This window comes from Pogonomyrmex barbatus, unplaced genomic scaffold (assembly GCF_055798465.1).
Source record: "Pogonomyrmex barbatus isolate J1 unplaced genomic scaffold, ASM5579846v1 scaffold7, whole genome shotgun sequence".
Lineage (NCBI taxonomy): Eukaryota > Metazoa > Arthropoda > Insecta > Hymenoptera > Formicidae > Pogonomyrmex > Pogonomyrmex barbatus.
In genome coordinates, this window is record NW_028297171.1 from 3,014,396 (window position 1) to 3,038,741 (window position 24,346).

Below are 24,346 nucleotides of genomic sequence, written 5' to 3' on the forward strand. Positions count from 1 at the left end.
TCACTAGAGATGAAAAACGAAAAGAGAACGAATTTGTCGCTCCGAATTTCGAAAAAAAAAAAAAAAAAAAAAAAAAAAAAAAAAAAAAAAACATGAAAACGTCAAATTACGGAATTACAGAGATTACTCTTACTGACGGAGTGCCGTCTGTTCGCGCGCCATCTGACGTGTCGGGCGCACGTTGCCGCTGTAACAACGTGCGTGGCGCGGCACGGTAACATGGCCGCCGCCGGCACCGCCATACGGGACTCACGAGTGCGCGAGTGCGGAACGCGTGCGGAATACCGGACTCTTCTGCTCGACGTGCACGGATCGCTCTCGCCACGGGAGTTGCTAAGCGACGATGACGCAGAGATACGTGGACCTGTATCTGGAGCGGCCGATAATCGTGTTACCGGAGACGACTTCGCATCTGAGCGTCATGTACGAGATGCGAAGTATTTACGGACGCCAATTCAAGGAACCATTCCGCTGTGCCGATGTGGTCACCACTGCCGAAGCCACCGTCACCGCCACCGCCACCGTCGCCACCGAGTTTGAGGCCGAGTTGCGCGATGTTAACACGCAGGTTGTCCGCTTTCTGCAGGTTTCTGTCTCGTTTCTGTTTGGGCAGGCTCCGCGGCCGACGATGCACCGCCCGTGTCCGCGCGCGAGGCCGCCATCGCCGCGACCGCGGTCGTGCGAACGAGAGAGACATGGTGGACTCCTCCCGAAAATTTCCGCGGACACACTGATCCGCGATCGACCAGAAGAGCGGAGCAGCGACGTGCCGCGGTTCTCTCCTTCTCTCTCTCTCTCTCTCTTCCTCTTTCTGTCTCGTGGGGGCTTGATCGATGTGTCCCTCCCCCCTGGGATCTCTTTTTTTCGAGCGTGATTCGGAAATGTCGGTGATTTCTCGCGAAAATCGAGCTGAGGGGAAATCGAGAAAAGTGACACGCCGTTCGAAATACGAGGCGAGAACGGCGCGTGATCGACCGGGCGGCGTAGCGAGGCGAAGGACTACTTGGCTCCGGCGCACGGAATCACGATTCCGATCGTCAAAAATGTGCGAAGGTCGGAAAGTTCTGCGATCGATGTCAGAAACGGAGGGGTTAATTCGATGTTAGCGTTAATGTTAATTGTAACCTATTCAGTCTGACCGGACGCTCTGGCGTGCCAATCGAAAATGAAAACACGCTTGTTCGAATGATTCGCCGTTAAAACTCACCGCACGAATCATATTTGCAATTTACGTTGGCCGTGTGGTCTGTTTATTGAGTTAAACAATTGCATGATGTAGTAATTTTGTATATTTGTATTATGGAGAGTCTTAAGATAGTGAGGTACATGAAAAAACTAAATCAGCAAAGGGCGAGTTGATCAATTGAATTCAGAATTATCGAGAACTTAAGATTATTATTTTAACACTTTTTTGATTATGATCGATTAATTTGTCTATATTTTTCTATGTTCCACTAGCCTTGCGTAACAATGTATTTAGATTTTTCATCTATTTGTGTATTCAGTATGTTAGAAGAAAAATATTTGTTTTTTATTTGTTGTGCCAATGATTGTTGATGGAGTACTGTTAATTTATATTGTTACCATTCTGTCATCTAAATTTGGATTATACTGATATGATCCAAGAAGATTTTAACGTTGTAAAGTAAATATGTACAAATATGTAAAACAAAAAAATATGTGTATATCTCATATATTTGGGACATGACATTCAAACTTTTCTTATTTATTTTCTTATGATGTCTCACAAATCTTTCAGTGGATTTTATGTTAATATTATTATTGAAGCAAATCACATAACAGATGTCATGATGATATAAATTTAATTCTATATTAGTAATACAAAATTTTATATTCCTGTGCTGTGTTGTGGTTCCCAAATTCATTGTGATATAATTCTGCATTTCTTTATACATATTGTAAATGCCAGATTTGATATTTTTTCAAATATTATATAAATTAATATATAATATAAATAGTGTATTATAATTAATATTATTTTTTCTAGGCACCTGTACCAGAATATGGGGCATTGGAAGCTAGACAAGAAAAAATTCTTGGCCAACTCGCAGACCTCAAACAGCAGGTGGTTATGCTATGTCAATTCTTGAAACAATCTGCTAACACAGGAATTCAGAAAAACATTCCACATGTTCAGGTACAAAACTTATGACAGCAATTTCAGTTAATATTTACTACATTGTCCATGTTGAAATTACGTTTATATTTGTGATTATTGTACATATGTTGGTTTTATATCAATGAACAATTATTATTTATGATTTATAGAAACCAGTTGTCCTTGAACTAGTGTTGAATGTGAATCCAAAGAAACCACCGTACTCGATACTTGCTTTGCAGAAAATTTGGACTGACACTAGTATTAGAGTGTCGCCATATATTCATTCTACTATTTATCACGATCAAGTTCCTTTATTTTATACTAAATTAGGAAACAGCTCTGGGAATGTTATAAATTTGTCATTGATATGGAAAAAAGGTAAGATGATTAATTTTTATTTTAAGAGATGTCTTTAATAATAAATTTATTAATTCATTAATAATTCAGGATATATTAAAGAACTAAATTTCCTCTTTTAATCAATTTTGAAACCTTTCTCACTCTTTAAATCGGAAAAATTTTTTTCTTTAAAATTCGACTTCTTGTCACAGCTATTGGTTTATGATGTTATAGGCGAGAAATAACATACAATAATTTCTTTAAGACATACAGTTTTATTTTCTAGTTTTTTCTAAGAAATATAATTTCGTATTCTCAAAACTTGTAAAATGTGCGGAGAAACTGAGATTTTGTCCGATCTGCTACACAAAAATGAAATGATTTCTGAAATAACAGGTCATTTTTCGGCCAAGCGACTGTGACAGTTGAACATGGCCAAAGATTATTTCAGAAATCAATTTCACACTTCTACGTGACGGATGTCAGATGAATGTCAGACGAATGTTTTAGTTTCCTATAGATTTTACAGATTTCAGAAACAAAATTATTATGTTTTTAAGGGAAAATTAAAAAATAAAGCTATATATTGTACCAAAATTATTATATGTCATTTCTCTGTGATATAAATCGATATCGGCTATCTCAAAAAGCCAAGTCTTAACCGTTTATTCAAATATTTCATATTTGATCAAATTTCTTTCAGTTGAAGATTTGGAAGTTGTATCAGGTGTGAAATCTTATCCCATAAAAGGCGAGGTCAATTTCCTCAGATATCTAAGTAGACTTATAAAATCGCATAATTATGAACATTCATGCTTACATCCGCATACGTTAGATTTCGCACTCGACTTAATTGATTCACTGCATAATGAAGAGAATGCAGAACGCATAGAAAAGGAATTGATTGTATTAGCTAATAAATTTGAAAAGTGGTCTTCCAAGAAGGAATTTAACATTGTGGACATTGCACTGTGGTCTTTAATAAAACAATTTCCTAAAATGAATTTACCGTCGGCTCTCTATAAATGGTATGACTCATGCGAAAAAGCTTTTATAGATGAAAAGTTACATTATGATAATTATATAAATTAGTTATAACATATAGTCATTACAAATAGATTATTTTTCTTATATAAAAATTTTAATACATTGATAAATACATATCTTTTATTGGTAAATGTCAAGTTTAGATGTCTCCAATTTTGATAAAAATTAGACTTATAGATAGTAAAGCAGTAAAAGACAAAGGCTGAATAATTATTTGGTGTATTTATAGATATATTAGAAGTAAAGGAAGAATTATATGAAAAATAGCAGATATAAAGAGAGGACAGGAATACAGATAGTAAATTGGGAAAGTGGACACGTGCTATATAATCGTTAAAGTCCCCCCCCCCCTTCTTCTTCCGGTTGAGAACAGTATTTAATGTGGCTTCCGTCAAGTTCTCCGACGATGTACACAGATTCACTTTTCCTATTTCGTTATTTCTTCCTGTTCTATGTTAGATTAATTTACCTATTTTTTATTCAATTTGTTCTTTTATTGCTTTAATTAGATCTATATCCTTTAGTAAATCTCAAAATCGTTAAAGTTTGCACTATTTAAGGTTGGAAAACTTGTCATATCAACTAAATGTACCGACGCAGTAGCAGCATGCGCCATAGTGATTGAAATATATACGAAATATGAAATAATATACAATATAATGAATTAATATATATATATATTTATAGATTATATTATTTATATATATAGTAGATTATTATATTTTATATATGTATATGATATATATATATATTATTTATTATTATTATATTATTTATTCATATATTATATTATTCACATTTTTATATATTATATATTATTTGTAAATATGTTTACACACACACACAAATTATATAATATATAAAAATGTAAGTAATATAATATATGAATAAATAATATAATAAGTAAATATATATATTATATGTATATGTATATATATATATATATATATATATATATATATATATATATACACATATATTAACTAATTATATTGTATATTATTTTATATTTCGTATGTATTTCGATCACGAAATGTATACGCATGTTGCTACTGTGTCTAAATAGTGCAAATTTTAATGATTAATATCTCGATTCACGGAATAGAGCGACACTTTTTTCTGTCAAATTCTTTCGTTTCGTGCAAAAACGCGTCGAATAAATCTAATTTCATTGAAATGGAGGTGGGGCCCCTACTTAACATTTACGTTTTTAATTATAAAAATCTGCGTCATTATTTACATATGTCTATATGATGCAGGAATTCCTTACTGTGCTAGCAAGAAATGAAAATAAATTAATTATAAAAATATTGACTTTTCACTGTTTATAAATATGTAATAATTTCTAATTGATAATATGTAAATTAAATCTAATAAATTATAGAAAAAAATTTTCCAAAATTGCATAAATTTTTATTAAAAGATTAACAGGTTTTCTCTGAAAATATCCCTATATGATCAGCATTACAATTGACTCTCACCTCATCACAAATGGAAGTATATAAATAAAATTAAATTTGCACTAAATATTCACTGGCAGTATGTCACGAAAACATTTCATAGAAAAGAATTCGTAGTATTCGTGACGGTTGTAAACTTCTTTTCAAAGAAAATAATAAAATTACTAATAAACTACTCTAAATACTTATAGCAAGTCTCGCATGAAATGAGATAAATGATCTTATCAGATACGAATCAGTAAAAGTCTTATTTGTAATTACTAATTACATTAGGCTTTTCTCTATCTTGTCTTTTAAGTCTCATTATTCGCAGTTACAATAAATTGAACATAATATACAATCGTCATAGTTGAGTTCTATATACAACAAGTTTGGACGTATTTTAATAAAATGAGAATGTTTAAGAGAAGATACGAATACTGTCTGTAATTATAACATATCTGTATATGTACAATAGAAGCTCCATACATATTTATATATATTATAATATATTGTATATATTCGTAAATATAAAATAATTTGCTTTAGAAAGCGATAAAGATAAAAATTATTTTTGTAATTGTTTCTATTCTGAATTGTTTTGAAAATTAGCAATAGTTTTTATTTTGAATGCATCAATTTTTGATAAAATACCTTAAAATGAATTGGAGAAAATGTGTGTGTGTGTGTGTGTGTGTGTGTGTGTGTGTGTGCGCGCGCGCGCGCGCGCGCGCGTGTGTGAATATAAAATAACAAAATTGTTTATAATATATAAATATATAAATTATAAAATAAAAATACATACAAATATACGTTTTATATATAATTTGTGTTTCCTCGTTTCGTTTTTATTCATCATGTTCATATATTTTACTTTTCAGAATTGATTTTTATATTTAGACGATTTAGTAAAATATGAGTCTTACATGAAAGAGAAAAGATATGGAGCTTTTACTGTATATCACAAAACGCGAATGCAATATATATATCTCGCTGAATACATATAAAATAGCATTATACAAAATCTACATTCGTATGAGAAATATATAACATATTTACACACGTCTGACGTAATTAAGTGCAAGAGCGGATTTATATAATGTCCTATAATACGTGGTCTTTAAAATTTTTAATGAATTTATAAAATTTTTATAAAATGATATGATAGGCCAACCATTGCAATTTCTTTAGTCAAAAAAGGTATTTCGAAAACTTTGCAATATGTTAAATGTGCAATAACATGATTATTATCCACAAAATCATATTTAATACGCAATGAACACTTTCAAATGTTGTATTAGAAATATATAAAATTCTTAAAATTGAATTTTGTATGTAACCATGTACATATAAATGCGTACCTGAGAGGACGGACGGGAATAAATCTGAAATATTATTAGAAAAAGAATGAATATTTAACCCACGCCACTCTATAAGAAATTTGTTCGTACGAGATCCGTATATTAGCTGCTCGATTCTTAAATTAATCCGAGAACGTACAAAAGTATGTGCTAAATGCAAAGAATGTCTTATAAATTATAAATAATATATACGGGGTAATTCATTTTAACTTTAACAGAAAAAATATTTCGAAAAATAGAGTTCTTCTCGGACGTTAAATGAATAGGACATTTTTTGTCCTCACATAAATTTTTGTATTGCGTCATGCACTTATTAAGATAAAGAGAAAATGAAACTTAGGAAAGCAAGAAAAGGGAAAAAGAGAGGACTTGTATTATATAAAACTCGAAGGTGGTTGAAGATACGTAGCTGGGTTACATCCGGCACTCTTCAAACCGAAGAGATCTAACTTTCAAAAAATATATTTCGAAAAATATGGAAGATATGGAAAATCATTTCAGAAAATTTTATGAGGACATAAGATAATACCATTGATTTGACCTTGGATAGTCGTTTGAAGATCACATGAAGATCATTTTCAATCATTTTTTAAATGGAAATCCTCATTTTTCATTATATATTCTTGTAGCTTACTTCGAGAGTTTATCAAAATACTATAATAAAATTATTTTTTTATTAAATATAATTTTACGAAGTTTTTATGAAGCTTGAATTTGATATACAATTTAATATAAAGCATAAAATATAAACTCTTCATTTTTTTGGCAACATCTTAATAGTTTTATACATAGAACAATGAAACGAATCAATTGGTGTGAAGAAGAAATTGTTTTTCAAAAAGGATATTGGCTACACCATTGCAAATCTCCATTTTTTTTTAAACAATTATGTATTTTCTTTGCATCAATTGATTCATCTCATTATTTTGTGCATAAAAGTATGATATAGTTGCCAAAAAATGAATATGAAATATTTTATATCTTGTGTCAAATTGTATGTCAAATTCAACCTTATAACTAAGAAAATACTTACTGAAAAAATACTTTATCATAGCATTTTAAAAAGCTCTCAAGGTCAGCTACAAAAATATGTAATCAAAAAAGGGAGAGGGGTTTCAAAAAAAAAAAGTTGATTTCTATGTGATCTTAGCACTGAAGATTAAACTAATGACACCATCTTATGTCTTCCTTGAAGTCATAAAACTTTTGTACGAAACATTCTTCGATACAAGCCTTAGTTTTCGAAATATTTTGGTTGTTAACATTAAAAAAGATGAATCACCCCGTATATATCACAATATTAATATATCACAATACGAAGATGCCTCAAGCTTCCTATAGTTTGCTGTAAATCTATGCCGTCAGTACGCGCAAATACACGTATTTCTGACGTAAGTCTTTCGCTCTATATATATGTATTTTGTATATGTATGTATGTATATATATATACACATACATATATATATATATATATATATATATATATATATATATATATGCAGGCACATAAAGACTTCGCTAGAAAATCGTTGCGACGGTAATTTTGATATACGAATATAAAAAAAGTTTTATATTTCAATATAGTCTTGATAATTCGTTTATTTATTATACGAACGACGAAAAACCAGGAAGCGGCGCTCTTGATCTAGCCATGTTATTCATGATGATCTGACCGCCATTTAAACTAACGACCGCGCTGCCCTCCGGTTCGGAATCCGTATATGATGAATAGTTCCGGACGGGTTTCTGCCGTTTCCATGACTGCCTTAACGAATCGTTCACATTTGCGTAATGATTCACAAAGGAATGTGGGTCAGACTGTACGCTTTCGTTCTCGCTCTCAGAACCCTATATAACACAACAAGAAATTTTCTTTCAGTGAACGCCTTTGTCAAAATTTTACAAGTTCTACGAAAAATTACCTGAGAATCAGTGGAACTGATTTCGGAGGGCTTCTCCGTGACGCTACTATCATCAGGATTCTCATCGTATCCCTTGAGACTCTCCTCATCACTGTGATAAGCAACTGACGCCGGAGAAGGCCTTGGCGGTGATTTACCCAGCATCGTGGGTGGCGGAGGATGCATAGCTTTCCGAACCAGCGTGTTCCTCTTACCCAGAGTACCGCTTGCCACGTTGACAACATTACTTCCGCCTTGGCGCGATCTGTACAATTCCAGATCCGATTCCTGCCTGTCATCCGCGTCCATCGCCATCGACTCTTCCAGAGTCTTTTGTGCTTCTTCTATAATTATTTATATTTTATTAATAAGCGATCTATCAATAATTTTTCATAATAATAAAGGGATGAGAAGTGGAAAAGGATAGATGGAGAAGGGTAGATAGCTAGAAGGGAATAGATGGCAAGATTTCGGCTGGGAAATGAGATGAGGAAAGGGAGATATTGAGAAGAAAAAAAAAGGATTTACAGACTATGTGGAGGGGGAATAAAGACATGGGAATATTTGGGAAGAATGTAGGACGTGGAAAGAAGGAGGAGGACAGAGTTGGCAGATGGAAGAATTCTGGGAGAGGAAGGGGAGGGAGAGCTTTGGATGAAGGAGATGAAGGATGAGAGAGAGAGAGAGAGAGAGAGAGAGAGAGAGAGAGAGAGAGAGAGAGGTGAAGGGATGGATGAGTGAGTGATGGATGAGAGAATGTGTGTGAGAGTGAAAGAGGAAAGTAAAAATTGTAAACGGGGACGGAAGTCCGTAGGATAGGTAGGGTTGCGGGAGAGAGAGGGAGAGAGAGAAGCAGTAGGCTGGATAGGTAGATAGGATAGGCGAGGTGAGACACGGAAAGAGAAGTAGAGTAAAGCGGGTAGGATAAGAAAAAGCGGTGTAATTAATGTAAATATTGTAAATAATGAAATGTTAACAGCTTGTAACCCCAATGGGATCAATAAATCATTCATTCATTCATTCATTCATTCAATAATTTTTCATAATTTAAAATCATTTTATATACATATGTATATTAAACTGAACTTACGCTTATATTTGTAACTTTTACTCTTCACACATAATACTGCTATGACCATAATAATAATTATAATTGATGTAGCAGCTAAAGTGACCATGAACCAGGTCTGTCTGTAAAATGGCCTGTGTTGCAGATATGCATATTCCAGATATAGTTTCGATGGTGTCAAAATCTGATAAAACAATTCCATAGTTAATACAAATATGCTAATTCGTGATAAATTGTTTTCAAATAGATAATTAATAATGAATATATAAATGTCCAAATATTTTCCTTTGAATTTTCTTACCGTTTCGGTGGAATTCGCTGGATAACTGATCCCATAACGGTTATATGATATTACTCTGAACAAATACGATGTGGATGGCAGTAAATTTTGATAAGATACAGTATACTCCGTTAGTGGTCCATTACTAGTACGAATTATTGTCTGCCAGCGTGAATCGTCTACAATTATATATAATTGCGTTATAATCTTTGACTCAGCACGTTTCTTAAAGGAGAAGAAAATTATTTTGTTTAGATGCGTATGTGTATGTGTGTGTATGTATGTATATATATGTATGTATGTATATAAATAAATCTTTTATACAGAATGTATCATTTTGTACGATATTATTTTTCAGTAGCATATTCTTTCTATCAATTTAGAATCGACTTTTGTTCGAAAATATTAAATTTCAATATCGTATATTTCTACGATTAACACAAAATTCAGATTCTATTAGTAAAAAATCAAAATTTATAATTTATTTATTAAGATAAAAAAATTCAATATGTATCTTGATTAAATGTATAAACATTAATGTATAAATATTATTTTGTTATTTACTTTTTCTTCCGAGACTTAATTTGCCAGAAATCCTCCATCCTCTTCAATCGTTAATTGCAGAATTTAACCCTAATATTTTTCTTAAAAGAATTGTTCTTAAATTAGCCAAAAAATGTCATCATTAAAAAATAATGCGATAAAAATGAGACATTGCATATAATAAAAAGATAAAAATTCATATAATTCTGATAACTAATTTAACACTCTGAGTGCTAGCTGTATTTTGCAAGAAAATCTTTGAAAAATTATTTTCTTTTTCTCAGAATTGTATTTTATTATTATATGATAATGGAAAATACCGCATATTCGATTTACATTTGCACGCAAAGTGTTAAAAATGAGATTAAGGGAGGCTAAATAACGAAAATTGCGGCGTTATTAACGGGCAATACAACAAATCGTCACGCTAATATAACGATCAATCATTTGATCGTTTCTTTGTCAGGATAGTATACTCGATATGTTAGCACTGTACAAAGTTAATATAATCTCAGTAAAATCCTGCTTGAACGTCTAAGATGGGTCTCTGGCGATAACATGCTATGACGTTATCATGCAAATTATTGGGAATACCAAACGATCACATGTATAATAAATGTATACACATATAGTAATGTACAACGGATTGTCAAAAGCGATATTATTACGCTAACAGGGATCTCACTATCAAAACCATCTAATGCAATGACTGACGCTCAGCATACGTGCGTTGACACTTACAATGCTGCCATTCTTCCACCGCTATACAGTTATGAAAAAGACGGTATTAGTATTAGCAGAACCGACAGTTTGGAGTTGGACGCAAATGTATGAGAAATAATATAACAAGTTAACCAGAATTTATTTTGTAAAAAGATCATTTCGAAAGATCAATTGTATATTTCAGTTTTATAAAATTGCATCACTAACAAATATTCACGATTGCTCAATTTATTTTATAAAATAGTTCTAATAAAAGAAATTAGTGTTAGTTTGTATTTCTTATATATTATAATTTTCTGCCGTTGCAACTTCGATAAACGGTCGTGTAAAACGGTTGGAAATTTTGAATAGGACCCGTAACAGATTCTTTCGACTCTTGTTATATAAATACGTAGCGAGATAATGATAATTGCATGTAGATTTTGTATTTACCTTTACGACGAGTCTCGATGTAATAACCGAGTATAGGACCTTTGCCGGAAGCCCCGTTGGTCCATTGTAATTCCACACTGGAGACCGTTTTAGTTACGGCAAGATTGCTGGGTGCCATCGGCGAACCTTCCTGCGGACCAGTTGTAACATTGCCGGATATCGGTGGTCCGAAGTCGATCGTCTGCGCGCGAACCATGAAGGTATACGTCACTTCTTCTTCCAGTGGCTGGATAAAGAGGCTCGTTTCCGTCACTTTTTGCTTAACTTGTTTACTGAAACCTTAATAGTGCATCGACAAATTAGTAAAAAAATAGATATTTACATATTTCTGTGTTCTTTCACATATTTCTGTGAAGTGACTACCATATGTATGAATTTTCGTCGTAAAATTTAAAATAATATCAAAATTATATTGTAGGCATTATGTTGGTATTAATTAAAATGAAATATTAAATGTCTTAATGATACAATAAACAAAATTAGAAAATGAAAATTCACGGAAGAATAAATCGAAAATTAAATTATTTTTACGAATATTGCAATCTTTTTGTTGGGATATTGATTAATCTTACGGTCATTTTGCTCTGCCGTCTCATATGTAACGATGTAACCAACTATCTCGCCATTGCGTAACTTCGGCGGCTTCCAAGAAACGCGCAAACTGGTCATGGTAATATCCTTGAATTCCAAATGATATGGTGGTCCTGGTACATCCTATAATCACATCATATATTTGAGTTTAAATATCAATTTGTATTATGTTAAATATTTGTTAATTATTATATCTGTTAATTAAAGAGATTATTTATGAATCATTCATGATATAATGTTTCTGGAAAATTACCTGTTTCGTTCTTACAGTAATTGGCGGAGATCGTGGACCATCTCCAGCCGGATTAAACGCTAAAATTTGTATGCGATATTCTGTGTACTTGTCAAGAAAGACTAAATTGTGTGCCAAACAAGATGCCGGAACAACCTCTATCTCCTCTTCTTGTTCTTTTTCTAATTCCTGGGGGGAGTCAGTCACTAAGTAAAAAATCTACAATAAAAATGGAAATATTTATTACAATAAACACATATGTGGAATTAATAGAGTAAGACTACTAATTTGCAACAATTAATTATTCAATATGCAAAATAAAAATTTATAAATTTGTCACGTTTATCATTTGTTATTGAATTGAGTGAAACAAACTATTACCTTATATCCTAGTAAATCGCCATTTTGCATATTAGCTTGAGGAGGCTTCCAACGCAAATGGACTTCAGTCGAGGAAATAGGCTCGGCTTTCAAATGTTGAGGTTCTCCTGTAGGAACCGCTTCTCCTACATAGACTGTGACCGGAGGACTCGGCGGACCTTCACCTTCCGAATTGAATGGTAGTACTACAATCTCGTAATAACGATCCTCTGTCAAGTCGCTTAAAACCATTTTAGTTTCCTGTGACAAAAAAGAATGTGTTGTTTATTAGTTAAATAAAACAAAGCGTTGATACATGTAGTCAATCTTGATATTATTTTATGATTTTAAATTAACATTATAATAAAAATATATATGTTATATTTTAGAGATTATACGTACCTTAATTCCTAAGATTTCTTCTTTCGGTGTTGCTTGAAGAGGTGTTGGGAAATCCGATACCGGCTGATAAACAACACGATAACCACCTGTCTCATGATCACCACTCCAGTATACCTCGTCAATCATATTCCAATGAACTTCAACGCTAGATGTTGTTATTGGTACAACTTTCAGGCCGGTAACACCCTTTGATGGCGCTGCAAGAAATATTATGTGCCAGCGTTGAAAAATTTAATCAAAAGGAATGAAAAAATAGATTTAAAAAAAAAAAAAAAAAAACAAGAAAATTTATTCTCACTTTCTGTGTAATTTTTTAAAATAAATCTAATATTTTATTGAGTGACTCGTATTATTTTGTCATTTGATACGAACCTGCAGGTAGAGTTTGTACTTGAGCGGATTCATTGCTCCACTCTGAAGGACCTATGTCATTTGTAGCTTGAATACGAAATTGATAGTGTGTATAAGGCTTTAAATTGTTAGCTGTATAAGACGTTAAAGTGGGTTCCACTCTTTCGGGAATAATTTGAAACGGTCCGGAATTCTCCGACTGTTGCACTGTGTAATATCTGTTTAGAAGCATAAAAAGAGAGATTAATTAAGATTAAAGAAGCAAAAATTAAACTTTACACAGAAGAGATGTTTATACCTTAACGGTGCAAAACCGTCTCTTCCCGGTGTCCAGCTAAACGTTATTTGACGACTTTGGATCTGCGACTTGCTCACTTGTGGTACCGATGGTGCTTGCGGACGTTCCCTGTTGTTCGTAGTAAATACAAGTGCATAAGCTGTCTTACCCCAACCCAATCTTGTTTGCGCTGTCACGGAAAACATGTAATACATTTCAGGCTCGAGTCCGGTGGCTCTGTAAATGGCAATAATTGCGATATTTAAAAACATATTTATTAAATTAAATTATTAAATTAAATTTATTAAATTAAAAACATAATTATTTGTTTGTTCAATATATCTAAACTCAAAATATCTTTCACATTTCATTTATCAGAACAAAAAAATTTCGAATCTGATATTAACTTTCTCATATTCTAAAATTTTATTTTATTTTAAATCTCTAAATTTAAAATACAAATAATTTTTTGTAATGCATTTGGGTTTAAAATTTCAGATATAAATATAAGAAAAGAAAAGAAAATTTGGATACCTGAATGTCCTATCTGATGCTGGAAAGTCCTTAGAAAATTGACGATCCTGGCTATTATTTAAATGAAACATGACCTTATAGGCTAGAATCTCTCCATTGGGATCCTCTGGTGTATCCCAGATAATGCGTGCTGTAGTAAAACTCACATCGGGAAAGGATACATTAGATGGTGGACCAGGAGCTGTAATAAAAAAAAAAAAACATTATAGCGATATGATAGTGATAGATTTCATTTTCCTATCTCTATTATATTGTTACTATAGCTTGTTATTATTAAGCTTTATTATATGTTAATATATACCTATATAAAAAATAATGTATTTAATATATCATAAAAAATAATTTATAATGTCATATGTAGCATTATAATTGTTGTGATTGCTTTTATTAGTGCAAGTTTAATCAAAATAATTCACTTACTGTCTTCAAAGGTCTGTACTCTCACAGGTGGAGTGCTCAATGCTCCGTCACCAAGTCTCGTGTAGGCTAAAACCTGCACGTGATATTGAACAAATTTGCGAAGCTCCGTTAGCGTGGTCGTGAAAGTAGTGTTGCTAGGAATATTCTTGTATTGGAAGATCGACCTGGAATTCGCGCCGTAGTACACTTTAAAACCATCAATCTGTCCATTCTGATGTTCTACGGGTACATCGCCCCATCGCACTAGAATAGTCGTGGAGGATGTTGCGTTTGCTTCCACATTAATCGGTCCCAGAGAAGGTACTAAAAAAACATTAAATTATATATAATACTAATACTAATATTAATACTAATACTAATACTCATATTATGAAAAATATTATTTCGAGTGTAGGGCTGAAGAAGTGTTTTTATTTTATTATTCTTTTAAAATAACGGAAGAATTACGTTTTCAAATTAGTTTTTTTTTTCTACATAATTACACTTAATTATGTATGAAAAACTCACCTGATTCACGAGTTCGTTCAATAGCTTTTGGACTCGCTGTCGAAGAACCGACATCGTTGAACGCTTGCATTATTATCTCGTAATCCGCATATTCTTCCATATTTTCCAGAATATATGAATTCGCAGTGGGATCTTCGATAGTTATGCTGTTCGAGATGTTTGATCGCACCTCCGTGTAAGTGACATTGTATCCTCGTGGATTTCCGTACCATTCTATTTGCTGCAATGGCTACACAAAAGATAATACAATTTTTATTGTAACATACTCTTAATAGCGGCAATTCACATAAAAATCATAATTTTCATATAATAATTCAATAATGATACTTACAATCCATCTAACGCGTAATTCAGTGGCACTCATCGCACGGACCGTAACGTTTTTCGGAGGATGAGAAGGTGGTGCCTGAATCGTTTGAAACTCTTTAGTCGGTTCGGACGGCTGCGAAGCACCGACAACGTTGTTTGCAATCAGACGAAGCTTGTATTGCATAAAAGGAGTCAAACCATCGACAGTGATCGTACTAGCATCGGGATCGGACACTTCGTAAATATTATACCATGTCGAGTTTCGCGCCGTTTGTGCCTAAGAAATCGACAACAATCAATCTTGCATATTACTTCTTTCCATCTATTATTCGTCTTAAAAATATATCTTATAAATCACTACTGAAAATGTAGCATTTTTCAGATATCGAATCTTTACATTAGAAGAGATAGATAATGAAATTTTATTCGTTAAATTTTAATAGAATTGCAAATGTTTTATTAGATATTGAAATAAAAAAGTGTAAAACAATAATCATTGATCTTTTAGAAGAGAGTGTATCGATTATGAGACTACCAACCTGCACTGTCCATTTTATGATGGATGAATTCCCGTCAAATCCTGGCGTGAATTGCAACACAATAGAAAACGCATCTATATTAGACAATGCTAGTTTCGTAGGTGGTTCCGGTAACACTGGCTCGACACCAGATTGAATAGTTGCTACTTTCGATTTGCCAGGTCCGACCGATGTCCAAGCGGTTACTTCAAATTTGTAGTGAGTCAATGCCTAAAAAAAGAAATAGAAATAGAAATTTAATTTTCATCCTTTTAAACTGCTTTTTGATATTATGATTTTTAGACTTTTCTTTGTACCTTCTTTTTTGTAATTTTATAATTTAGAATCAATGACTACCTGAAGATGCTCTACTTTAGTTGATAATACATCAGCTGTAAAGTTTTCAACGCGCAAAGATTCCGGAATATCTTTAATCATATATTTCAGTTGATAATGTGTTAATATTCCATTGGTTTTTTTAGGAGCACTCCATTTAACTGTCAGCGCGCGATCACTAATATTTTCAAATTGTAGATTTTCCACTTCTTCTGGAACTATAACATATACATATACACATATATATAAAGATATAAGTGAATAATGTACATACACATAATGTTCATAAAAAATTCTCATTTCCTTATTATGTACAGACAAATCAAAGAAAAAAAGAAAAATGATTTTTTAGAATCTTAGAAATTATCTTAAAATCTAATAATATAATAATTAATTTTTAACTAGTTAGTAGTTATTATATGATTGAACGTACCATCTTCGCGAGTGCGAATTTCAACGGGCGAGCTTCTTTCACCGTCACCTGGATCAGTGAAGCAGAGAACCGTGATATTATATACAGTGTATTTTCTTAAACCTGTCATAATAGCGTTCTGCTCGGCAAGCGGATCGAATAAACTAGGTGGCACCGTCATCGATTTGTATTCAGTTGCTTCTGTGAAATTGCTGCCGATCCAAGCTTGCAATTTATATCCTTGATTTATTCCATTAATTTTTTGCGGATTTGGTGGCTTCCACCAAACTTTCACTGCCGTTGAATTAAGCGCTTCTGCTTTCACATTCGTAGGAGGTGCTTCCGGAACTATATAGAATTATTTCTATTATTTTTAATTAATTTACAGTATTATACAATAATATTTTAGATTTCTATATAAAATTAGTTGAAGATTATAACAGATTATTTAAATTTAGTTTCAACATTATTCTCAAGAAAATTACAATATTTTAATTAACTTATACAATATTGTCAAATTATATCCTATTTAATTCTTCTTTAATTTTCTTATATTAATTACCTCCTTCTTTAGTTTTGATTTGTAAGCCTTTTGAATATACACCCACACCCTTTTCATTATAAGCTGCTATTTGTACTTCATAGTCTTTCCAGGTAATTAGATCGGTAATAAGATAATTTCTTTGCGCTTCATTGGTGATGTTTTGTATCGTCCACGGACTGTCGTTATATCCAAAGAGTGCGTATCTCAATATATATCCTAAGATATGGCCATTTCGATATTCTTCTAATGGAGGTTGCCATTGCGTAATTATTTCTGAAGACGAACGTGCTGAACCGACGAAACCAATCGGTGGACCGCTAGGCGCTACAAATAAAGCGATTAAATAAAATTTAATATGCATATGAGAATTTAACAAATTATCAGATATATGCGATTTTATAAAGGTATAATAAGCATATTTATATTTGCCACTAAACGAATCGTTTGACTAATCTTTTCAATCGCTTACGTTCTTGAGGTAGAATGACGATATTGCTAGGTGCTGATGATGGACCTTCGCCGACGCTATTCTCGGCGCTAACACGAAATTGATAAGCCGCTGCGGCTTTCAAATTGTTCAACAATACCCATCGACTGGTCGCGGACACATTGTCGCGTTCAGTGATCCAATTTAATATCGGATCATGTATAGGACCTATATTCATAATATTATAATTATTTAGAGCTTTATAAGTTTTTTCAATGTTTGATATATATTATTAATATCAATATTTGATGAATAATTAATTCACTTTATCAATAATTAATAAATTAAATTCACATTGTAATATTCATTATAAATAAATTATAAATAAGTATATTACATTATAAATAAGTATATTACATAGGGGCTAAATAATATTATATATATCTAAAAATATTATACGAATATAAAATATAAATATAAACGATAATTTATGCATTCGGTTATACTTAAATTTTATTTTATTTATATTTTTATATTCGAACTATACTTACCCAGATCGGATACTTCTCGTCTCTGGACTATAAATTTTTTCGTAGGACTGTTGCCGTCGAAGCCAGGCACCCATGTAACGTTAATGGTACGTGGCGAGATTCTTTCAACCCGTGTAGCCATGACATTGATCGGTGGAAATGGCAATTCGATTACGCTTAAACGAGCAGATCGCGTTTCGTTGCCACCTGGCGATACTACAGAGCACATGTACTCGCCTACGTCGGAAGCTCGAACAGTGACAATTTCGAGGGTGCCGTCCGAACGCATCTTCACTCTTTGACTTGCTTGCGTGTTTATTACTCTGTAACGTGCAAAATATATCACTTCAAGATTTTCAAGCATCGGGAGAGATAGAGAATCTGTTGTCATTCGAACAATTTCGTTGATACCTTTTTATATAAATCAACAGATACATTTTAGTTAATAAATATACATACACAAAATTACAGATACATAAATTATTTTGTAATATTTTGTATAAATTATTTTTAATTAAATGTCTTGAGTCGATCAGATTAATATTTCGAGAAACAATATTTTGATTATAAAACAAGTTGTAAAAACAAATTTAATTCATTAAATTTAATTAAAAAATTTTTGATTTTACAATTTTGAAAAAATTAGTGTGTTTACATAACATTTCTCTTTATACATACTGTCCATTGTGAAACCATGCCATGTCGTACACGACACTGGGATCGTTTGAAACTTTACACTGCAATTCGGCAGTTCGTCCGAGAAGCACGGACGTATCAACAGGTGGTTGAATAATTTGTGTTCGAACTGTAACAGATATAGATTACATACAACAAACAGATATAGATTACGTGCAACAAATTGTACAATGTATTCACAATTAAATAAAAGCAAAAAATAGATTTTTATCAATACATTATTGCTAAATAAAGATTTTTTTGTATGTACGCTTGAAGATATAAGTAAAAAATATAATTTTAGAAAATTAAAATTTTTGCTTTTAATTTTTTCCAATGCTAGCAAAGTTTTCTTCTTCTTTTATCAACGTAAATTATTTAATATGCGTGCGTAAATATTTGTATAAACTGAAAAAGTTCTATCATTTATTCAATTTTTATCTATAAATGTCTGATTTAATAATTACCCATAACAGTCAAATATGCCGATCCGTTGATAGAGCCAGCTTCGTTCGCGCGAATACATGTATATTTTCCCGTATCGCTTGGCTTCACCGCCGCAATTAAGAGATCACCATTGTCTAAAACTTGTACTCTTCCGGCAATTTCCACTAGGATCGTATCTGTTGTATAAGATAAAAATATAAATATATACGGGCAAGGTAAAAAATATCTCACGATAATTTATAATCTTGTTTAATTTAGTTTTATAAGGATTAAATAATTTTAGCAATCAGATTAAGATTGATATAATATATTTATAATAATTATAATTATTTATAATAATTATAATAGATTTATACGTTACTATTTATTTTAGACTGTTCGAGACTGTTCGAGAATTTTAATTAAAAATACGATTTAGCTTTACTTTAATTACCATTATAATACCAAGTGGTATTTGGCTTAGGCGCCGCAACCGCGTTGCAACTCAAAGTTGCATCTTTGCCATCTAACACTGTTAAATTTTGTGGTCCGTTTTCCATTATCGGTCCGGAAGCTGTAAATTATAAGAATTTCATTATTAATCTCGAATCCATTAAACAAATTTTCTTCACAACGTGCAAATGAAGAAAAGGTGATCAATCGCTTGCAATATATATATTTAAACCCATCTGTAATTCTCTGTAACCTCTTCTCTATTTCTCTATGCTGATTCCAAAAGACAAGCACATTCTTTTATAAGCACAACACAAACACATATTTAATAGCAAAACTACGCAAACTTATAACTAAGTACAATCTATTTTATGATAAATATATGCCACATAAAATAATTACTAAATATTAAATGCTAACGGCATCGAAAGCATCCATAAAATTCAGAAAAAAATATTTTATTAAAAATTCCTATGGAAAACAGAAACGTGCGTGTCAATATTATTTGCAATGTCGCAAACGCTTATCACAGATTGTCTCATTACAAGATACAAATCGTTTTAATATTTCTTCAAGAATATGCATTTAATATTTCTGCAAAATGTGCATTAGTTCTATGATATAAAAAAACACTAAATTAATTAAATTGCTAATCATGTAAAAAAAATGCAGAACTGATCAATATCTTCTGCTAAAATTCTATGAATTAAATCGTGGAATAATAATAAATATTCTAAAATGCCGACATTCGTAGTGCTATTTGCCTTATCGGAATTATGCGAAAATTCGTCACTAAGAGAAGCAAAAATCGTGAAGTGAAATTTATACGCAATCTTCAAGCATGTGCCGAAAATGATAATGAAGAAGAAAAGTGTGAAAATCTCGCTACAATATTCTTACTGTTTGGATATTGAGAGAACATAAAACGGCGATCAGACTGGCGAACTCTGACTACATTGTAGCCAGCCGCCCAGCGGGCGATTCTGTTTCTTAATCTGCTCCCTAATCCTTTTTCTGTGCCGCACACAAAAAACACGTCATTTTATATTAACTCTGCTTGTGATATTATTACGCGAAGTGTTCGCGAAAAACGCAACATTCGAAAAACGAAAGATTTTCCCTTGTTTAATGGATTTTCCCCTTTATAAATGTTTATATAAAATATTTGTTGTTTCTGTAGTATGATTAATAATCTTGTTATTAACAAAATAAATTATTTTTATTACAATTTATTTTGATACATGTCAAAAAACAACAAATAAATAATATATAATTTTTAAACCCATCTGGTACACAAAATTAAATTATATATAATTATATTTGCAAGAGTAATTTATGATAGTTTTCCATTTTGATTTCATTATTTATAAGATAAAAAAAGGATTACGATTAGATTATTTTAATTTTTATAAAATTATTACATTTTTTCATGGATATTTTAGTCGCGTGTTTTGTGAACACTAAGTTACACTGGGTAATAATTTTACTGTTTTTAGAATATCGCGATACGCTATAAAGACAAAAAAAAAGTTACTCACTTTTCGCTTTCAGCCAAGTATAACTGGACGATCCCCCGGCTTTGTTAGACGCAAGGCACTGAAACATTCCTGAGTCATCCATAGTTAATTTCTTAATCGTCAGCGAGCCATCTTCCTCCTTTACGTATCTGTAAAACACAGATAAAACAACAATAAAATACCTAAATAATTTTGAGGTTTCGATTTTTTTAGACAATGATATCAGAAAATGAAAATACCAGATTTGATCATTTTAAACCTTTAAAATAAATTACATTACATATTCTAATTTGTAATAAAAATATATACTGAAATAAAAATTTATTTACCAAAGTATATCTTTATCATATAGAACAATTATGAACTTAGCTTAATAGAAAAAAATTTTAACAAAATTCATTAGTCAAAATGCTTGAATGATTAAAAGACTTCTCTTTCTTTCTCTTGCTTTTCTCCAGATTCCAACACATTACAAAGGCAAATATTTGCCGAGGCGTACCTGGTTCCCAATAAATGATCAACAGGCTCGGCATTACGGAACCAAGTGATTGTAGGAGGTGGCACGCCGTTAGCATCGCACGGTAACGTTACTGTAGATCCATAATCGCTCAGGGTCTCCCTTTTTAATTCCGTTATAAACGTCGGTTTTTCTAGAAAAGAATAAGAATTTTCATAAAGATTCAGATCTATTAATATCTCTATTGTCGTATTTTTATTTTTATAATCACGTAATTATATATTAATTTTATGTTTTTATTATTATATGTTAAGTTATCATTTGTACATTTAATATATAATTTTACTGTCGCTCACCATATACAACGATTTTTGCGCTTGCATTTACAGTTGGATAACCACCACTTCTTAAATCTACATGGCAGGAGTAAGTTCCTGTGTAAGTTATATTGGCTGAGATCAATGAGAGCGTTCTGTTCCATGAATCGTTAAAGCTATACGATATTCTAGAATTCTCGATTGGAATGCCGTCTTTCATCCATAAAGTTCTCAGCTCGTGAAGCGATCTGAAACAACGCAGCCATAATATTAAAACTTCAATTTCAATTTTTTTCGTGTTGAAAGTAAATCTTGATAGCATTGAAAAGAAAACTTAGCTTGTAAAGAAAATGAGAAATAAAAATTCATAATTACCTGGCGTTTGCAATGCAATTTAAATACGTGACATCTTCATCTTTGATTATTTGCGTATCCTGCGGCTTGACAATTATGGTAGGAGCTACTTCCGCGTTTGAATCGCCGGTGACTTGTAATTTAAAAAACGGACTGTTCTCTTCCGTTCCCAATTGAGTATTAATAGCCTTCGCTCTATATATAAAAAAGTATAAGTTTAACTTACTTTCTGAAATTATAAAACTATAAAGCAAAATCTTCAAGTTTAAATAATTTGAAGTTTAAATAATTGTGCATTTCTACTTTACTTATTAAGAATTTTAAAAGAAAGATTTTTAATTATTATTAGTTATACGAACCTGTAGAAGCCTTCATCATTTTCCGAAGCATTTAAAATGATCAACGTATGATTGATCTTGGCGTATTTTATACCGTATAGAGGAATCCCATTCGAGGAGAACCATGTTATGTCAGGCATGGGATGGCTCTCGATCGGGGGTAGTTCCAGAATCGCAGCGTTACCCGACTTGACAGTCACCACTTTCTCCGTGAGATCGTCGAACATTCCCATATCTGAAGTAAATTGAATCGACGATCCGTAATTTGTAATACTCATAGAGATACAATCAAAATGCAGAGTGATACAACTTGTTAAAACTACTCACAGGCTACGGTAAAGACGAGACTATCGCTGAATATGGATCCTACGTCATTCGTTGCGACACAATGATATACTCCTGCATCTTCCCGTCGCGTACTATTAATACGAAAGTAAGGCCCCGAAGTAAGCTCGTTGCTGAGGGACCTCCCGTCTTTAAACCATTTGTACTTTGGTTGAGGATTGCCTGTGAAAGTGACATAAAAATTTATCACACATCCAAATAATTTTTCCTAATTGTTCAGTTTGACTTAAACATCAAACATTTAAATAAAGATTATTAAAAAAGAAAAAAACGTGATATTTTTCTCATTAATAAATATATATTTCCTCTGAATTGTAAATTTTTTGCATTATAGAAGATATATAAGAAATGAGCGATTTAGATGAACTTTGATATCATGAAAAGTTAACATAAAATAAATGATTCAATGCAAAGTCACGGACGAGGCTGCAGCTCACGAGCTATCTAATACCATTAGTACAGGGTCATATGCTCGAATTACACGTTGCTGGGCATCGGTAAGGCTTCATCTGGTCACCATTTCTCATCCGTCTGTTACGTTACCCGATATTTCTACGGGACAATGAAACGCCTTGCGGCGAACCTTATCCTCAAAGCTGCTGCAGTCCCTATCTTTCTCTTTCGCTCTTTTTATTCAATGCAATATTAATTATATGCCATTTAATAAGATTTATTTAATAATAAAATTTCAAGAAATTTTAGCAATTTATGTGAATTGATATGGAACAATTTAAACTATTGGCAACGATATTAAAAACAAAAAATTTTAATAATTGTAATTCTTACCTCTTGCTTGGCATTGCAAAAACTTTGTGCGATTTTCACTAAGTATATTGCCACTGCTGGAGGGTTGATTAGTGAAGCGCGGCTCCTGAAGTGGTTCTGCGAACAAAGAAACATTTTTTTCTTCAAATCGATTTCGCGGAAGAGTTAATAAGAGCTCTCTCTCTCTCTCTCTCTCTCTGTATGATATATATATATATATACACATATACATACATACGCACAAAAATGTTGTGTGTGTGTGTGTGTGTGTGTGTGTGTGTGTGTAAAATAGTTTCAACATTTTTGTATTAGAATATTTTAAAGAATTTGTTTTCAAAAGCAAATGTGATAATTTTGAGATATCCTATATACAGGCAAATATGTATATAATTCGAGCATTTCCAAAAGCAGACATTTTGAAATATTCTAATACGAGAATGTTGAAGCTATAAGAGTTTTTAAATTATTGGCTATTATACAGTTCACGAATGACAGCTGACATTTCGCATGCTCAGACATGATGATATGATATAAAGTGATAAAGATACTGTTTTCTTAACAACGAGATTATCATAGAAATGATATTTACATAATGATACATAATATTTTTTATTAAAAAATTGTTTTTACTTCGAATCCTACTTGTATATCACATGATTAATATCGTAACATAATATCACAAAATATCAATTT

At 32.0% G+C, this 24,346-nt stretch overlaps 2 protein-coding genes across 13 annotated transcripts in view; one reads left to right on the forward strand and one right to left on the reverse strand.

Annotated features, from left to right (window-relative positions):
• Positions 1 to 194: 194 nt before the first annotated feature.
• On the forward strand, positions 195 to 9,233 carry LOC105433108 (aaRS-interacting multifunctional protein 2). Of its 4 annotated transcripts, none has more exons than XM_089083546.1 (4): positions 195 to 586; positions 2,009 to 2,158; positions 2,290 to 2,500; positions 8,188 to 9,233. In XM_089083546.1, the coding sequence occupies exons 1-4, from the start codon at positions 344 to 346 to the stop codon at positions 8,232 to 8,234; spliced, it is 651 nt and encodes a 216-aa protein (XP_088939672.1). In that variant the 5' UTR covers positions 195 to 343; the 3' UTR covers positions 8,235 to 9,233. The 4 variants fall into 4 exon arrangements, with proteins under 4 accessions (XP_088939672.1, XP_088939669.1, XP_088939670.1 ...); XM_089083543.1 differs by lacking the exon at positions 8,188 to 9,233 and adding an exon at positions 3,165 to 4,909; XM_089083544.1 differs by lacking the exon at positions 8,188 to 9,233 and adding an exon at positions 3,165 to 4,909 and having other exon boundaries at positions 195 to 568.
• The window catches only part of sdk (sidekick cell adhesion molecule), a 39,798-nt gene continuing 20,351 nt past the window's right edge, over positions 4,900 to 24,346 (reverse strand). The window contains exons 2-34 of one of the 9 annotated variants that reach the window (XM_089083538.1): positions 23,675 to 23,770; positions 22,871 to 23,050; positions 22,565 to 22,778; positions 22,227 to 22,400; positions 21,891 to 22,099; positions 21,577 to 21,727; positions 21,099 to 21,226; positions 20,461 to 20,574; positions 19,562 to 19,681; positions 19,149 to 19,304; positions 18,685 to 18,811; positions 18,028 to 18,329; positions 17,519 to 17,704; positions 17,068 to 17,373; positions 16,527 to 16,853; positions 16,115 to 16,311; positions 15,779 to 15,988; positions 15,262 to 15,516; positions 14,931 to 15,159; positions 14,424 to 14,726; positions 14,004 to 14,184; positions 13,491 to 13,706; positions 13,214 to 13,410; positions 12,842 to 13,038; positions 12,461 to 12,700; positions 12,101 to 12,298; positions 11,829 to 11,970; positions 11,257 to 11,535; positions 10,843 to 10,863; positions 9,580 to 9,737; positions 9,300 to 9,462; positions 8,231 to 8,553; positions 4,900 to 8,156 (exon numbers count right to left, since the gene is read on the reverse strand). In XM_089083538.1, the coding sequence (XP_088939664.1) occupies positions 7,914 to 8,156; positions 8,231 to 8,553; positions 9,300 to 9,462; positions 9,580 to 9,737; positions 10,843 to 10,863; positions 11,257 to 11,535; positions 11,829 to 11,970; positions 12,101 to 12,298; positions 12,461 to 12,700; positions 12,842 to 13,038; positions 13,214 to 13,410; positions 13,491 to 13,706; positions 14,004 to 14,184; positions 14,424 to 14,726; positions 14,931 to 15,159; positions 15,262 to 15,516; positions 15,779 to 15,988; positions 16,115 to 16,311; positions 16,527 to 16,853; positions 17,068 to 17,373; positions 17,519 to 17,704; positions 18,028 to 18,329; positions 18,685 to 18,811; positions 19,149 to 19,304; positions 19,562 to 19,681; positions 20,461 to 20,574; positions 21,099 to 21,226; positions 21,577 to 21,727; positions 21,891 to 22,099; positions 22,227 to 22,400; positions 22,565 to 22,778; positions 22,871 to 23,050; positions 23,675 to 23,770 (6,542 nt within the window). In that variant the 3' untranslated portion in view covers positions 4,900 to 7,913. Of the gene's footprint in view, positions 8,157 to 8,230; positions 8,554 to 9,299; positions 9,738 to 10,122; positions 10,203 to 10,842; positions 10,864 to 11,256; positions 11,536 to 11,828; positions 11,971 to 12,100; positions 12,299 to 12,460; positions 12,701 to 12,841; positions 13,039 to 13,213; positions 13,411 to 13,490; positions 13,707 to 14,003; positions 14,185 to 14,423; positions 14,727 to 14,930; positions 15,160 to 15,261; positions 15,517 to 15,778; positions 15,989 to 16,114; positions 16,312 to 16,526; positions 16,854 to 17,067; positions 17,374 to 17,518; positions 17,705 to 18,027; positions 18,330 to 18,684; positions 18,812 to 19,148; positions 19,305 to 19,561; positions 19,682 to 20,460; positions 20,575 to 21,098; positions 21,227 to 21,576; positions 21,728 to 21,890; positions 22,100 to 22,226; positions 22,401 to 22,564; positions 22,779 to 22,870; positions 23,051 to 23,674; positions 23,771 to 24,346 lie in introns of those variants that run through there. The other 8 variants (XM_089083540.1, XM_089083539.1, XM_089083535.1 and 5 more) reach the window with 8 other exon arrangements.

What these genes read in the sequence shown, in the direction of transcription:
- LOC105433108 (XM_089083543.1), top strand. Translation starts at nt 344, where the DNA reads ATGACGCAGAGATACGTGGACCTGTATCTGGAGCGGCCGATAATCGTG. An exon ending in AGGTTGTCCGCTTTCTGCAG is followed by an intron (nt 587 to 2,008) that starts GTTTCTGTCTCG and finishes TATTTTTTCTAG; the next exon opens with GCACCTGTACCAGAATATGG. An exon ending in AAAACATTCCACATGTTCAG is followed by an intron (nt 2,159 to 2,289) that starts GTACAAAACTTA and finishes TATGATTTATAG; the next exon opens with AAACCAGTTGTCCTTGAACT.